Source organism: Monodon monoceros, unplaced genomic scaffold (genome assembly GCF_005190385.1).
Source record: "Monodon monoceros isolate NGI ecotype Baffin Bay Population unplaced genomic scaffold, NGI_Narwhal_1 Super_Scaffold_9, whole genome shotgun sequence".
NCBI lineage: Eukaryota > Metazoa > Chordata > Mammalia > Artiodactyla > Monodontidae > Monodon > Monodon monoceros.
Genome location: NW_021703786.1, coordinates 22,260,009 through 22,275,473, shown reverse-complemented (window position 1 = coordinate 22,275,473; position 15,465 = coordinate 22,260,009). Strand labels below are relative to the sequence as shown.

Sequence of the window (15,465 nt, the reverse complement as noted above, 5' to 3'; positions counted from 1 at the left end):
GCTCCGGATGCGCAGGCTCAGCGGCCATGGCTCACAGGCCTAGCTGCTCCGCGGCATGTGGGATCTTCCCGGACCGGGGCACGAACCCGTGTCCCCTGCATCGGCAGGCGGACTCAACCACTGCGCCACCAGGGAAGCCCTTCCACAAAATTTTAAAGTTATTTTACCCAACTGAAAATGAACCTGCTGTTTCCTGAATGGAACTGAAACAAATTTATGTGTAAATCCAGAAGCACAATATGTTTTTCCATTTGTCCAAGTCTTACCACTTCAATAAGGTTTCTTGTCAAATCTATTCCTGAGAATTTAATGGCTGTTATCATTGTGAATGTAATTTTTTTCTCATTTACATTTCTAATCAGGAAATACTGGTAGGGATAAAAGTGCTAACCACCTTGCCAAATTACATTATTATTTCTAGTAAATATTTACTGGATACTCTGGGGTTTTTACCTCGCTTAAAAATAAAAATGACACTGTCTTGTCTTTTCCAATATTTATATTAGTCACTTTATTTTCTTGTCTTTATTGTATACTAGAACCTTCCAAACAATTTTGAAAAAGAGTGGTAATAGGAGAAATCTCTATCATGTTTCTGTTTTAATGAAAATGGCTGATCCATTTCTTTGTTTAGAATGATGCTGGCTGTTGGATTTGGTGAATACTCTTTATTACATTTAAAGTATCCTTTTTCTATTTTAATGCTTTTAATGGCTACTCAGATTTATAAAATGCTTTTTCAGAATATAGTGATATGATAATGTGGTTTTAAATTTTTTTTCTAAGTAAAAAACTTACATTGATTTTCTGATATAGAAACGTCTTTGCATTCCTGGAAAAAATTCTACTGTTGTAGTACACAATCAGGACTTATTTATATTTAACTATAAGTTTTACTTACTTTGCTCACTTTTCTTTCTGCATCTCCTTCTTTCCTCACATTTATTTTTTATTTTGGTAGGAGACAGCCTCAAGATATTTTTTTTCTCCCAATGGCTGCGTTATATTAAGGGTACTATACTTCCTGAGTTCTTGAATATCTGAAATTGACAATATTTTGCCCCCCTCATACCTGAATGATGGTTTACCAAAACAATGATACAATGATACCAAATAGTGGCATTAGTTATATCAAAGAAACATATTGGAACTTTTACTAATTACTTGCATGATTTTAAATAATAAAAACAACAGTTAAGAAAAATATAAATAAACATTTAAGTTTTAGAAAACATAAAAACACACGATTTCTTTATAACTCATAATTCAAAAGAGCCACACAGTTGTCTTTTCACAAAGCAAGAGTTCCAAGTCCTATGTACCTCAGAAACAATTTTCACATCATAAAACTGAATTAAGCTATAAAATTCAAAGCTGATATTCACATATCCTTAGAGGGAAAACTTTGCCTGAGAAAATTCATTTGTTATTACTTGATATAAAATCTATTTCTGTTAAATATTTATGTAGTGCCCCACACAAGAGTTGAGATCAACTATTTAAAGGACAAATTAGAACAGTCAATATCCTTTATTACAAGTGCTTTTCAAACTAAAAACTCAATTGGTTCCCTAAAACAAAACAAAACAAATGATTATGCCGTGAGAAAACTTAACTTACTAATTTTAAAAATAAGCCATGAGCCAAAAGTTAATATAAAGAATAAAGTACCCACCCAATTATTCATTAATGATTAAAGAAAAAAATTGTAATGATGAAAACATTAATGATATCATCCCATAAACACACTCTTTCTTTTAATATCAAATTTATTCTTGCTTTGGAATTCTTGTCTTAGAGAACATTTGAAAAAAAATACTGCTTCTCTGTAAATTCTTGCCATATAGAATACAAATCACTATTGTTATAACTACTCTAACTTACAACTACTCTAAATTATAAACATTTTACATGAAAAGCCATGGAGAAGAATAAACACTAGAATAAGACCCCCCGAAATCATTACTGACATAATTAAATACCTAGTAAATCAAAATAATAAGCTTTAATAATACAGTAGAACCTTGACATATATGGATTTAATAACATGATTGCTACTAAAGCAGTAGTTACTCAGAAGTCTAGGATACAATAATTTGTAATTTTGCTAAAGCACAAATTTGGTGCCTACCTCTAATAAGGGTAGTATGTGGAAATCAATCACTCACCTGGTACTCAGGGCAAAAAGTCTACCCAGCATCTGCATCTTAATATGGCTTTACTGTTTTCTACTAGTTATTTTATATGGATTAGTTGTTGTGAAGTGACAGAAAATCCTACTCCTGGTGTCAAAAGTAAACAACTGTAGGTGTCTAAGGAAATCATAGTTCTTGACCAGAAAATAAATTTTGGATAAACCATTTCTTTAAGTGACAAATGTGGAGGCAGCTTGGATCTCTGACATGTATGAGTTACTCTGTGTGTGTGTCTTTCAAAAAGTGACCAGTGGGGTGACATCAACTATTATTCGTCTTCTGCTAAATCCAGTTAATGTCTGGGGAGATGCAATACCTAAATGCAATGTAGTTCTCTGAATTCAATTCTGGAACACAATGAGGAGTTTAATGAAAAAGCTAATGAAATCCAAATAAAAGTGTGGAGTTTAGTTAACAGCAATATACCAATGTTGGTTTCTTAGTTTTGACAAATGCACCATGGTAATATAAGATGTAACAGTTGGGAAAATTAGGTAAAGGATATACAGGAATTCTCTGTACTATCTTTGCAACTTTTCTGTAAAACTAAAATTAACCCAAAATGAAAAGTTCATGGAAAAAAAAAAAAGAGGCATAGGAGGAAATAAAATTATATTAGTAAAAACCAACAGAAACAGACATATTTAGAGTTAGACAAAAAAATATAGATATAAATATAGTAGGTCTATATTTATAAAAGATAAGAGACAAGATTGAGAATAGTACTGAAAAAGAACAGAAAAAAATAAAAACCTAACGGTGTCTACCTGCAGACTGTTTTTAAGTTGAAAGGGGAAAATCAGTATCTACATAGCAGAGAAACTGGACAGTACACTGATTTGGTCATCAAAATCACTAATGAGTGACAGATGGACATTATGTGCCTCCAGCTGTGATAACCCAAGAAGAAAAGAACATATGTAACATTCAGACCACAGAAACATACCATGAATCTAATCATTTAAAAAAATCAGAACAAATATAAAATTAGGAGCATTCTAGTTATTCATCAAACATGTCAAGAAAGGCTGAGAAACTGTTTCAAATTAAATGAGAGTAGAAAGACATAACAAGTAATATAATACCTTATTCTAGACTGGATCTTGGAAAGGAAGAGGGAAAATTCTTTTTTTAAAAATTACTAGGTAAACTGACAAAATTTGCAGAATAGATGGTAGATTGGATAAAAGTATTATATCAGTCTTAAACTGCTTGAGGTTGATAACTGGACTGTGGTATAAAAAAGAATTTCCTTAAGAAATACCTGTTGAAATTTTTAGGAGTAAAGGGGCATGATGTATTTAACCCACCCTCAAGTGATTTAAAAAAGAGTGAGTGAGAGAGAAAGGGTGAAGTAGGGGAGAAATGGAGACACTGTGCGTGTGTACTTATAGAGAGAGAATGATGAAACAAGTGCGGTGAAAAGTTCATGAATCTGTGCAAGGGTATATGGAGTTCTTTGTACTACTGCTGCAACCTTTCAGTAAGCTTAAAATTATTTCCAAATTTTGGGAATTCCCTGGAGGTCCAGTGGTTAGCACTCTGTGCTTTCACTGCCAAGGGCCTGGGTTCAATCCCTGTTCGGGGAACAGGGATCCCGCAAGCCACATGGCGTAGCCAAAAAAAATTAATTAAAAAAAGTTATTTCCAAATAAAAAAAAAATTTAAAAAGCAAATGTAAGTTCTAGAACTGAAATATACAAAAACTAAAATTAAGAACTGAATGTGGTTAAGAACAGATTATAGACCAATGGAGAGTGAATCAGTGAACTATAAGATAGATAAAAAGAAAATATCCAGCATAAAGTATATAGAGACAAAAGGATAGAAAGAGAGTGTAAGAGACATAGATGACATGCATGTAGTCTATCAAATGCATAACTGGAGTCCTAGAAAGAAAGGAGAAAGAGAAAAAGGGGAAAAAAATAAAATTTGAAAAGATAATGAGTAATAGCTTTCCAAAACTGATGAAAGTCATCAAGCCACAGATTCAAAAAACCCTACAAACATAAATAAATAGAAGAGAAAGACAGATTAAAAAGAAAACCACTCCTAGGCACATCAATGTAAATGTAGAAAACTAAAAACAAAAAGAAAAACAACAGATTGCCTTTAAAGAGGGAGCAATTAGACTGACAGTTGACTTTTCACCAGAAATAATTCAAGAAGCCAGAAGACAATGAACAATATTTCAAAGTGCTGAAAAAAAATAACTGCCAACCTATAATTCCACTCCCAGCAAAAACATCCTACAAAAATAAAGGCAAAATAAAGACACTTTCAGATAACTAAATGCAAAGTAAAATCACCACATCAAGATCCCAACTAAAGGAAATTTTAAAGGGTGTTCTACAAACAAAAAGAAATTTGGTGATCCCATCTAGAAAGTGAAGGAAACAGGAGGGAACAAATATCAATAAAAATGTCAAATATATGAATAAACCCAAACAACAGTGACTACATAAAACAATAATAATGTCTTGTGGCATTTAAATACATATAGGTGAAAAGATTCTAAGGCTCTTCCGTTGTCCAGGAAGTGGGTAAAAGTACCAATTGATACCAAACTTTGATTGATGTTTTAATCTTTAAGCTAACCACTGAATGAATTATAAGAGTATATAATCTCCAAGTCAATAAGGAGAGAGATGGAATATAAAAAAATCTTTTGATCAATCCAAAATAAAGCAATAAAGGAGAGAGAAAAAGCATAGAACAGTCAGGACAAGCACAAAACACACAGCAATATGTTATATTTAAACCCAAATATATCACTGGTTGAATTACTATAGACGAACCAACATCTCCCTTAAGAGAAAAACTTGTCTGAATGAATAAAAAAGGAAAATTCAACTATGTGCTATTAACAGTATAAACATATATATATGTTGAAAATAAAAGAATGGAACAAATTATACCTTATAAATACTAATCAAAAGAAAGCTAGTACAGATATACTAACATTAGACAAAATCAACTTTCAAACAAAAGGCGTTATTAAAAATCTAGGGCTTCCCTGGTGGCGCAGTGGTTGAGAGTCCGCCTGCCGATGCAAGGAACACGGGTTCGTGCCCCGGTCCGGGAAGATCCCACATGCCACAGAGCGGCTGGGCCCATGAGCCATGGCCGCTGAGCCTGCGTGTCCAGAGCCTATGCTCCGCAATGGGAGAGGCCACAACAGTGAGAGGCCTGCGTACCGCCAAAAAATATATATAGAGAGAGAGGGGGACATTTTGTTATGGTAAAACAGTTAATTCACCAGGAAGATATAGTAAGTCTAAATTTCAATGCATCTAATAAGATATCTTTCAAATACAGACAATTCTACAATCATAGTGTGAGATTTAATCACACCTTCCTCAGTAAATAATTAAAAAAAAATAAGTTAGAATATAAAACATTTGAGGACTACCATTAACAAAAACTGACCCACACTACACCCAATAACTGCAGAATCCACATTATTTGGTGCATCTAGAACATTAGACTAAATTGATCATATGCTGAGCTGTAAGGGAAATCTCAATAAATATGAAAAGAAAAAAATACAGGATAGGTTCTCTGATAAGAGTACAATTAAGGTAAGTTAATAATAAGATAACCAGGAAATAATCAACTGTTTGGAAATTAACAATTATACTTTAAATACCTATGGATCAAGAAGAAATCACAAAGAGAGCTAAAAAACATTTGAAGAGAATGATAATGAACATACTACTTATGAAAACTTGTAAAATACATAAAAATTAGGAAATTGAAAAGATTAAAAGGATATAATAGCAACAGGATATACTGTATAGCCCAGGGGATTATACCCATTATCTTATAATAACCTATAATGGAATATAACCTGAAAAAATACTGAATCACTATGATGCACACCTGAAACTAACACAATATTGTAAATCAACTATACTTCAATTAAAGAAAAGAATATGATAAATACCAACAACCCATTTGCAGAAAACAAACATTTAGTACATTAATCTTCAACATTTCTCCCAAAAAAGTATCTATACAGTTTTGGTTTGTTTTTACCTTAAAAGCCTAAGAATTACACTCTTGTTATTTTTAAAAAATCTTTATTTTAATGACTAGAAAAATGTTCAACTTATATTTCACTTTCTGTATAACCCTTTGAGGACAGTTTCTATTATTTTTAGTCTCATTCCCCAAAGAGTATCTAGGACTGAAATAATTTTACATGTTAATTCAAAAGTAAATTTAGGTCTAGAAAGTCTTTAATACATAGTTCACAGAAGCATTATACCCTCATATATTAGAAATAAATATTTTTCTTTCATAAACTCTTCCTTCACCTGACTATTCCTGATGAGTGTTCATCAAGTGTTCCTCTTAATAGTCTGACAGCCTATAGGAATGTACACTTTCTTTTTTTCTAAATTAAATAAGCTATTTAATAAATATATAAAGTGTTGTAGCACTAATTCAGATCCCTAAGAAAACTTTCTTTCCTAAAACATCACACAGAATAAATGTAGCAGAGTCACTCACCACTTGATCTATTCTTACGACTTGATTTCCCTCCAGTAAGAAGCATCTTGAGACTATTCCGAAACATGGTTGTGCTATTCTTGTATTCACAAAACTGTAAAAGAAAATGTGGGAAAACGTTAGAAAACTTGGTTTTCTATTCAAAATACTATTAAGAATTAATTTTAAATGTGCTATAAGGAATTAACTACTCTGTTTAAATATATAGTACAGAAATTTTAAGTACATGAGAGAAACATTTATTTAAATAATTTAATTTAATTAAACATTTATGTTGTTTCTTAAAAATATACTATAATACTTTGAGTACCCTAAGAGACAAAGGTAGACATCACTGAGGGTACACAGAAATAGAAAACAATTAGGTTGCTATAAATACAGTTTACCCTTCCACCAAGCTCTCCATTTCTTGGACAATTTTCCCATATGCTCAATACACACACCCAAAGTTTAAGAGTTCAGAACTTAAGAATAGATGCCTATTTCCCATTGGTCAAGCCAGAATTCCATGTCACGAGACTACTAATATACATGAGTACATCAGTATACAGATATACTACTAACCTCTTTATGTCCCACTCCTATCAAAGGAAAATCCTGCTGACTATGCTTTGGATTATGTCCTCTCCCACCCTCACCTCAAGAACTTTTATCTAAAAGTCATCTTCCTTTTCTCTCTCACGCAGCTTTAATTTTTTTCTCTCTACTGAATCATTCCAGTCATAACATAAACATGCTAGTACGTCCTAACCAAAAACAAATAAGTAAGCCCCTCTCTGTACTCCCACAAGGACCAATTACTGCTCCTATATCCTTGCTATGCGCAGCAAAATTTCCCAAGTGTCAGTACTTGGCACCTGCAGCAGATTGAACAGAGCAAATGTGAATTAGAACAGAGGTTAACAGAAAATCTCCAAACCAAAGCACAGAGAAATTAAAGGTTGAAAACTACAGAAGAGTATGAGAGACATATGGAATCCTTTGAAAGGTTCTAACATACATATCATTGAAATCCCAGAAAAAAAGAAAGAAAAAATAAGAAAGAAACATTATATGAAGTGACAACAATCAAGAATTTCCTAACACTGATGAGACATAAAGCCACATCTTTAAGCAGCTAGGGAAAAAATAAACACACTGAAAGAAGCAACAATCAATAGACTGAGCGATAACTTTGAATAGAAATGCTGAATGGCACAAGACAATGGAATGACTGTTTAAAATTTTTGAAAGAGGTGCTAATCAAGAAATCTATTCACAGTTTTAAATGTTTTGAAAAATGAAAATGAAATAAAGGTGATTTCAGAACAAAAACAAGGAATTTACCAGTAAAAGAAATACTAAAAGGGAGTTCTTCCAACAGAAGGAAAATAATACTAGAAAAAAACATAGAAATGCAAAAAGGAAGAGCCATAGAAAAGTAAGTACATTGGCAAATATGAATGAACTATAATTGTAAAAAAATATAACATTACTAATTTGTCAAGTTTAAAATATAGAGAGATTTTAAATGCATAACGACAATGACAGAAAAGTGAGGAGTGGGGTAAACGAAGTTAAAGTGTCCAAGATATCCGTCTACATTGTGCAGGAAGTGGCAGAAGTAATAATTTACACTAGACTGCAACAACTCAAAATTCATGTGGTAATTTCTAGGATAGCCATTAAAAGCTAACTGAGGTAAGAAAAAGAATGATTAAAATATCTGACTGAACCAAAGAAGGTAAGAAGTGAGAGAAAAAGCACAGTACCTGTGGATAAAATATAAAATAAATAGTATGTTAGTAGTTTTAAACTTAAATTATATCTGTTATTATGTTAAATACTCTACTAAAAGACTATTTATGGACACAGAGAGATTAAATATAAAATGATGAGAAAATATATACCACAAAAAAACCAATTAAAAAGAAGCTAGCATAGCTATGCCAATGTCAAAGTAGACAAGGCAAGATATTTCTTAATAATTAAAAAGTCATACCAACAAGAAGATAGCCTAATTCTAAACCTCAATGGACCCAACAACAAAGCTTAAAAATATATAAAGCAAAAATATCCAAGACTAATAGATGATACAGACAAATCCATAATCACGTGGGAGACTAACACACATTTGTCAATAGCTACAAGATCAAGCAGACAAAAAATTCACTTAAGATATACTGATAGACGATTTGAACTACATAATTAACCAACTAGACTTACAAAGTATATGTATAGTACGCTCTTCCAAATAAAAAGAGAATACACAAACTATACACAAAACATATACCAAAACGTACCATATGCTGGGTTATAAAGCAAGTCTCAATAAATTTCAAAGTACTGAACTCTTTAGGAGTATATTCTCTGACTACAATGCAAATTATTACAAGTGAATAATTTTTAAAAATTGAGAAAATCCCCTACTGCTTGAAAATTAAGTGATGCACTTCTAAATAACCCATGAGTCAAAAAACGTAAATAAATCACAATGGAAATTAAAAAAAATTTGCAATGAATGATAATGAAAAAATGACTTAGGGAAACATATGGGATGTAACTAAAGCAATGCTTATAAATAAATGCATACCTTAAATGCAGTATTAGAACAGAAGGGTCAAAATCAATAGCTAAACTTCTATCTCAAGAAGTTCAAAAACAAACAGCAAACCAAATCCAAAGAAAGTAAATGGAAAGAAACAGTAAAGAGTAAAAATGAGTGAAGCAGAAAACAAATCCAAAATGGATAAAATCAACAAAGTCAAACACTGGATTTCTGAAAAGTAGCAAAATTGAAAAACCTAGTAGCAGGGCTGATCAAGAAAAACAGATGGAAATTACCAATATCAGGAATGAAATAGGGGACATCATTTCAGATACTAAAGCCTTTTTCTAAATAGGAAGATATACGAACAACTTTACACCAAATTTAACATTTTACATGAAACAAATTCTTTGAAAAATACAACTTAATGAAACACAAAGTTGAGCAGAAAATCTCAACTAGCTCTACCTCTATTAAAGAAACTGAATTTATCAAAACTTTTCCCACAAAGAAAAGTACCGGGCCAGGCTATTTCACTGGTGAAGTCTGGCAAACATTTAAGAGTAACACCAATCTTATAAAAATTCTTTAAGAAAATAAAAATAATACTTCCCAACACATTTTAAGAGGGCAACATGATCTTAATCACAAAATCTAACAGATTATAAGAAAAGACAATTACAGATTACATACCTCATGAACATCGACTCAAAAATCCTTAATGAAAGACACTGAAAACTACAAAAGGTTGCTTTAAAAAGAATTAAAGAAGACCTAAATAAGTAGAGACAGAGGCACACCTCGGAGATATTGTGGGTTTGGTTCCAGACCACTGCAAAAAAGTAAATACTACAATAAAGTGAGTCACACGAATTTTCTGGTTTCCCAGTGCATATGAAAGTTATGTTTATACTGTAGTCTATTAAGTATACAATACCATTATGTCTGAGAAAACAATGTATTATATATACCTTAATTTTAAAATACTTTAATGCTAACCATCACCCAAGCCTTCAGCAAGTTATAGTGATAACATCAAAGATCACTGATCACATACAGAAAATAAACTAGTGGTTACCAAAGGGGACAGGCAAATTAGGGGTATGGGATTAAGACGTACAAACTACTGTGCATAAAATAGATAAGCAACAAGGATATATTGTATAGCACAGGGAATTACAGCCATTATCTTGTAGTAACTTTTAATGGAGTACAATCTGTAAAAATATTGAATCACTATGCTGTATATCTGAAACCAATATAATATTGTATAAATCATACCTCAATTTTAAAAAAGATCATTGATCACAGATCACCATAACAAATATAATAAAAAATGAAAATGTCTGAAATATTGCAAGAACTACCAAATTGTGTCAGAGACATGAAGTGAACAAATACTGTTGGAAAAATGGTGCCAATAGACTTGCTCAACTCAGGGTTGCCACAAACCTTCAATATGTAAAAAACACAGTATCTGCAAAGCACAGTAAAGTGAAGCATAGTAAAACAAGGTAAGCCTATATGCTATGTTCACAGATTGGAAGGTTCAATATCGTTAAACTGTCAATTCTCCCTGTATTGCTCTAAAGAAACTATACAATCTCAACCAAATTCCAGCAGGCATTTTTTTTGTGTGTAAATTGAGAAGTTGATTCTAAAATGCATATGGTACTGCAAAGAGCCTAGAACATCCAAAGCAATCTTGGAAACTACCAAAAAAAGCTAAAGCACTTATAAGACCTGAAATCAAGACTTACTCTATAAAGCTCCAGTAACTGTGACAGTACAGTACTGTCGTAAGAGTCATTAAATAGATCAATGGAACAGAATAGCTAGTGTAGAAAAAGACCTATACTTAATACCGTCATTTGTTTTCAGCAAAGTCATTAACGGGTAAAGGAAAGTCTTTTCAACAAATGGTGGTGGAACAAATATATATCCATTTCTTAAAACTTAACCTTGATCTGTGTCTCACACTATACATGAAAATTAATTCAAAGTAAATCAAACATCAAACATCACATAAATGCTAAAATCATAAAGCTTTCAGAAGAAAACACAGGAGAATATCTTTATTATTCAGAGCAGGCAAAGGATTCTTAGACACAGCAAGTAATAACCATAAAAATTCATTAAAATGTAAAAAAAATCTGCTCATCAAAAATAACATTAAGTAAATGAATAGACAAATCACAAACTGGGAGAAATTATGCACAAAACATATATCTAACACAAATAAACATCCAAGATATATAAAAAACACCTACAACTCGATAATAAAGAGACAATTCAATTTTTAAATGGATAAAAGATTTGAATAGACACTTTAAATAAAAGATATATCTTCTTTTTTAACACACATATAAAAGGAGCTCAACATTCTGTCACTGGGTAAATACAAATTACAACGAGCTACCTCTATATTCCCACCAGAAGAGCTAATTTTTTAAAGCCTGACAATATCAAATATTGACCGGGATGGAGAGCAACTGAAATTCTTAATACATTGTTTTAGGAGTATAATGATACAATTGCTTTGGAGAGTTTATTATACAACTAAGCATATACCTAACATATGACTCCACCCCTTACATATTTACCCAGGAGAAATGAAAACATATGTACTTAAAAAGACTACTACAACAATTTTCATAGCAGCTTTATTCATAACAGCCAAAAACTAGCACAGGTGCCCATCAACAGGAAGATGGATAAACTGTGGGATCTTCTTACAGTGGAATACTACTCAGCAATAAAAAGGTATGAACTATTCATACGTTCAACAACATAGATAAATCTCAAAATATAGTATGTTGAGTGAAAGAAACTTACATTAAAATGTATGCAGTTGGGCTTCCCTGGTGGCGCAATGGTTGAGAATCTGTCTGCTAATGCAGGGGACACGGGTTCGAGCCCTGGTCTAGGAGGATCCCACATGCCGCGGAGCAACTAGGCCCGTGAGCCACGACTACTAAGCCTGCGCGTCTTGAGCCTGTGCTCCGCAACAACAGAGGCCGCGATAGTGAGAGGCCCGCGCGCACCACGATGAAGAGTGGCCCCCACTTGCCACAACTAGAGAAAGCCCTCGCACAGAAACGAAGACCCAACACAGCAAAAATAAATTAATTAATAAAATGTATGCAGTAATATATGGTAAGAAAAAAATCAGAATAATTGTTGTCTCTTAGGAATAGATATGAGAATTAACTAAGAAAAGGCATGAGTAAATTTTCCAGTATGATGGTAATATTCCGAATCTCGAGGGAGCTTGGGATACACATATGCATACATTTGTCAAAACTCAGCCAATGTTCACACCAGATTTATGCATCACATTGCATATAAATTTTACTTCAGAAGAAAAAAGTAAGAAAATATTCAACTTTACTTAATGATATTCATGCTTAAATATTTAGAGGAAAGCATACTGACATATCCAATTACTTTGAAATGCATTAAAAAAATAAGACAAAATGATGGATGGATAGAGGGAAGTGAAGGCACACATGTAATAAAGCAATTACAGCAAAATGCTAACACAAGATTCTAAGTAGTAGATATACATGTGTTAAATGTAAAATTATGTTAAATATCTATATGTTTGAATTTTTTTATATGAGGTAAAAACACACTGCCACAAAAGAAACTCTAGGCCCAGATGATTTCAACAATTTAAGGAAGAAATAATATCAATCTTACACAAATTGTTCCAGACCGCAGAAGAATAGGAAGCATTTCCAAACATGTTTTCTAAAGACAGCATAAGCTTGATAACAAAAGTCAACAAGGTTGTTACAGGAAAGAAATGTTACAGACCTCTCTTTTGCCGTAAGTACAAAAATTCTAAACAAAATATTGGCAAAATCAAATCTACCAATATATACATCAGGACCAAGTGGTGGTTTAATTCGGAAATGAAAAATGATTTAACACATGAAAATCAATATAATTTACCATGTAACAAAAGAAATAAATCATATTATCAATAGATGAAACAAAACCAATTGATAAAATTCAACATTCATTATTTTTTTAAAAACTTAACACAAAACAAGAAATAAAAGAGAAGCTCTTTAATATCATAAAGTGTATCTTTTAAAAAGCCTATAGAGGACCTCCCTGGTGACGCAGTGGTTAAGAACCTGCCTGCCAATGCAGGGGACGCGGGTTCGATTCCTGGTCTGGGAAGACCCCACATGCCACAGAGCAGCTAAGCACGTGCACCACAACTACTGAGCCTGCGCTCTAGACCCGGTGAGCCACAACTACTGAGCCCACGAACCACAACTGCTGAAGCCTGTGCACATACAGCCCATGCTCCGCAAAAAAAGAAGCCACCGCACTGCAAAAGAGAGCAGCCCCCGCTCGCTGCAACCAGAGAAAGCCCGTGCGCAGCAATGAAGACACAACGCAGCCAAAAATAAATAAATGTATTTAAAAAAATAAAAAGCCTATAGCAAACATCATACTAAATGGTGAATGAGTGCAAACATTCCCCCCGAGACTGAAGAATGTGACCACCTATTATCACTACTTGCACTTAACATGGCCCTGAAGGTCTTAGCCAGTACAAATAGCTAAGAACATGAAATAGAGAGTATAAAGAATGAGAACAAAAATGCCACTTTCACAAACAGTATGATTACTTACTTAGAAAACCTAAAAGAATTTATAAACCATTAGAATTAATAAGTGAATTTAGCAAGGTCATTAGATACAGTGTAAAACAAGATTTAAGGTGAACATCAAAAAATAACTTATTCTGGGCTTCCCTGGTGGCGCAGTGGTTGACAGTCCACCTGCCGATGCAGGGGACATGGGTTCTTGCCCCGGTCTGGGAAGATCCCACATGCAGCGGAGCGGCTGGGCCCGTGAGCCATGGCCGCTGAGCCTGCGCGTCCGGAGCCTGTGCTCCGCAACGGGAGAGGCCACAGCAGTGAGAGGCCCACGTATCGCAAAAACATAAATAAATAAACTTATTCTTTTTCCAGTGAAGATAAATATGGTGATGAATCCTAAAAATATTTCAAGCATTTATGAAATATTCCTTTTATATATGCACTTGAGAGCCATTTTTAGGGTTTCTGCCCCCTAATCTTACTTTAAGAGACTATCTGAGAAGTAAAAGTTCCAAGCTTGATAAGTACTTACTTCACTAATATTTGAAAGACTTAAAAAATTTGTTTTATATGTAGGGATATATAAAAAATATACTTCATGCTTTAAAACATACCATGAAATTTAAATAGCAAACTTTAGAATTCTTAAATTTATATTTTCTTAGAAGAGAATGAACAACTATTTTCTTATATATCAGATTCTCTGCGTGTGTACAAGTGAGAAAAATATATATTATGTAAAATATTATACACATATGATTTCATTTAGTCCTCATCAAAACCTCCTTAAGACAGGTAGTATTTGCTTCATTTTAAAGAAAAGGAAGCTGAATTAAAGAAAAGCAAAATAGCATGTCCACAGTTATACAGCTAATAAATGCTTAAGGTCATATTTGAACCCATGCTCTTTGTCCTCCTCCTCAGTGTCTCTTCTTAAATAAGAAACGCTTAATAAATCTATTTAAAAGAGCTGAAACTATGAAATTTCTAAATCTAGCGATCCAAATTAAAACTCCCAGAAGCAGTATTCCATTTGGTTCTTGTTTTTAAAATACATTTATTTATCTTTTTGTGGCACTACCACATACTTATTTTACCTTACTCTAGTAATTTTTTTTTTTAAGTACTGCTACAGGTTGGCATTAGTCTTTGCAAATGCATCAAGAAAAATTATGACAAAACTCATTTGGGGGTGGGGGGAGAAAAGATATCCTGCTTTAGTGGACACTATGATGTCCCACCCAGATCCTCATTACAGGATCAGTGCATCCGTCCCTCCAGGTGTTACTATTGGCTGAGAGCTGCTCCCCCTTCACCAGACAACTGCTCTAGACTGACTAGAGCCACCAATGACTCATTAGTGCAGGAGTACAAAAGACCAGCTCCTTTTAATTCAAGGAGGGCAACTCTGTGGAATGATTTATGCTCCAAAGCCCTCACCCATCTCTTTCTATTCTTTATTTTTCTTCAAATACTGATCTCTAAATGATGTATTATATACCTGTTTTTTTTTACTGTCAGTTCCCCCACTAGAATATAAGCTTCACACGGGTATGAAAACTGCTTATTTAACTCACTGCTGCAAGCCCATAACTGGAGAATAATG

General features: G+C 33.2%; 1 protein-coding gene across 3 annotated transcripts in view; it reads right to left on the bottom strand.

The window, feature by feature from the left end:
• Positions 1-15,465, bottom strand: part of TANC2 (tetratricopeptide repeat, ankyrin repeat and coiled-coil containing 2) — a 348,234-nt gene that overhangs the window by 308,898 nt on the left and 23,871 nt on the right. For all 3 annotated transcript variants that reach the window (XM_029212661.1, XM_029212662.1, XM_029212663.1), the window contains exon 2: positions 6,711-6,804. In XM_029212661.1, coding sequence (XP_029068494.1) covers positions 6,711-6,777 — 67 coding nt within the window. In that variant the 5' untranslated portion in view covers positions 6,778-6,804. The remainder of the gene's footprint in view (positions 1-6,710; positions 6,805-15,465) is intronic.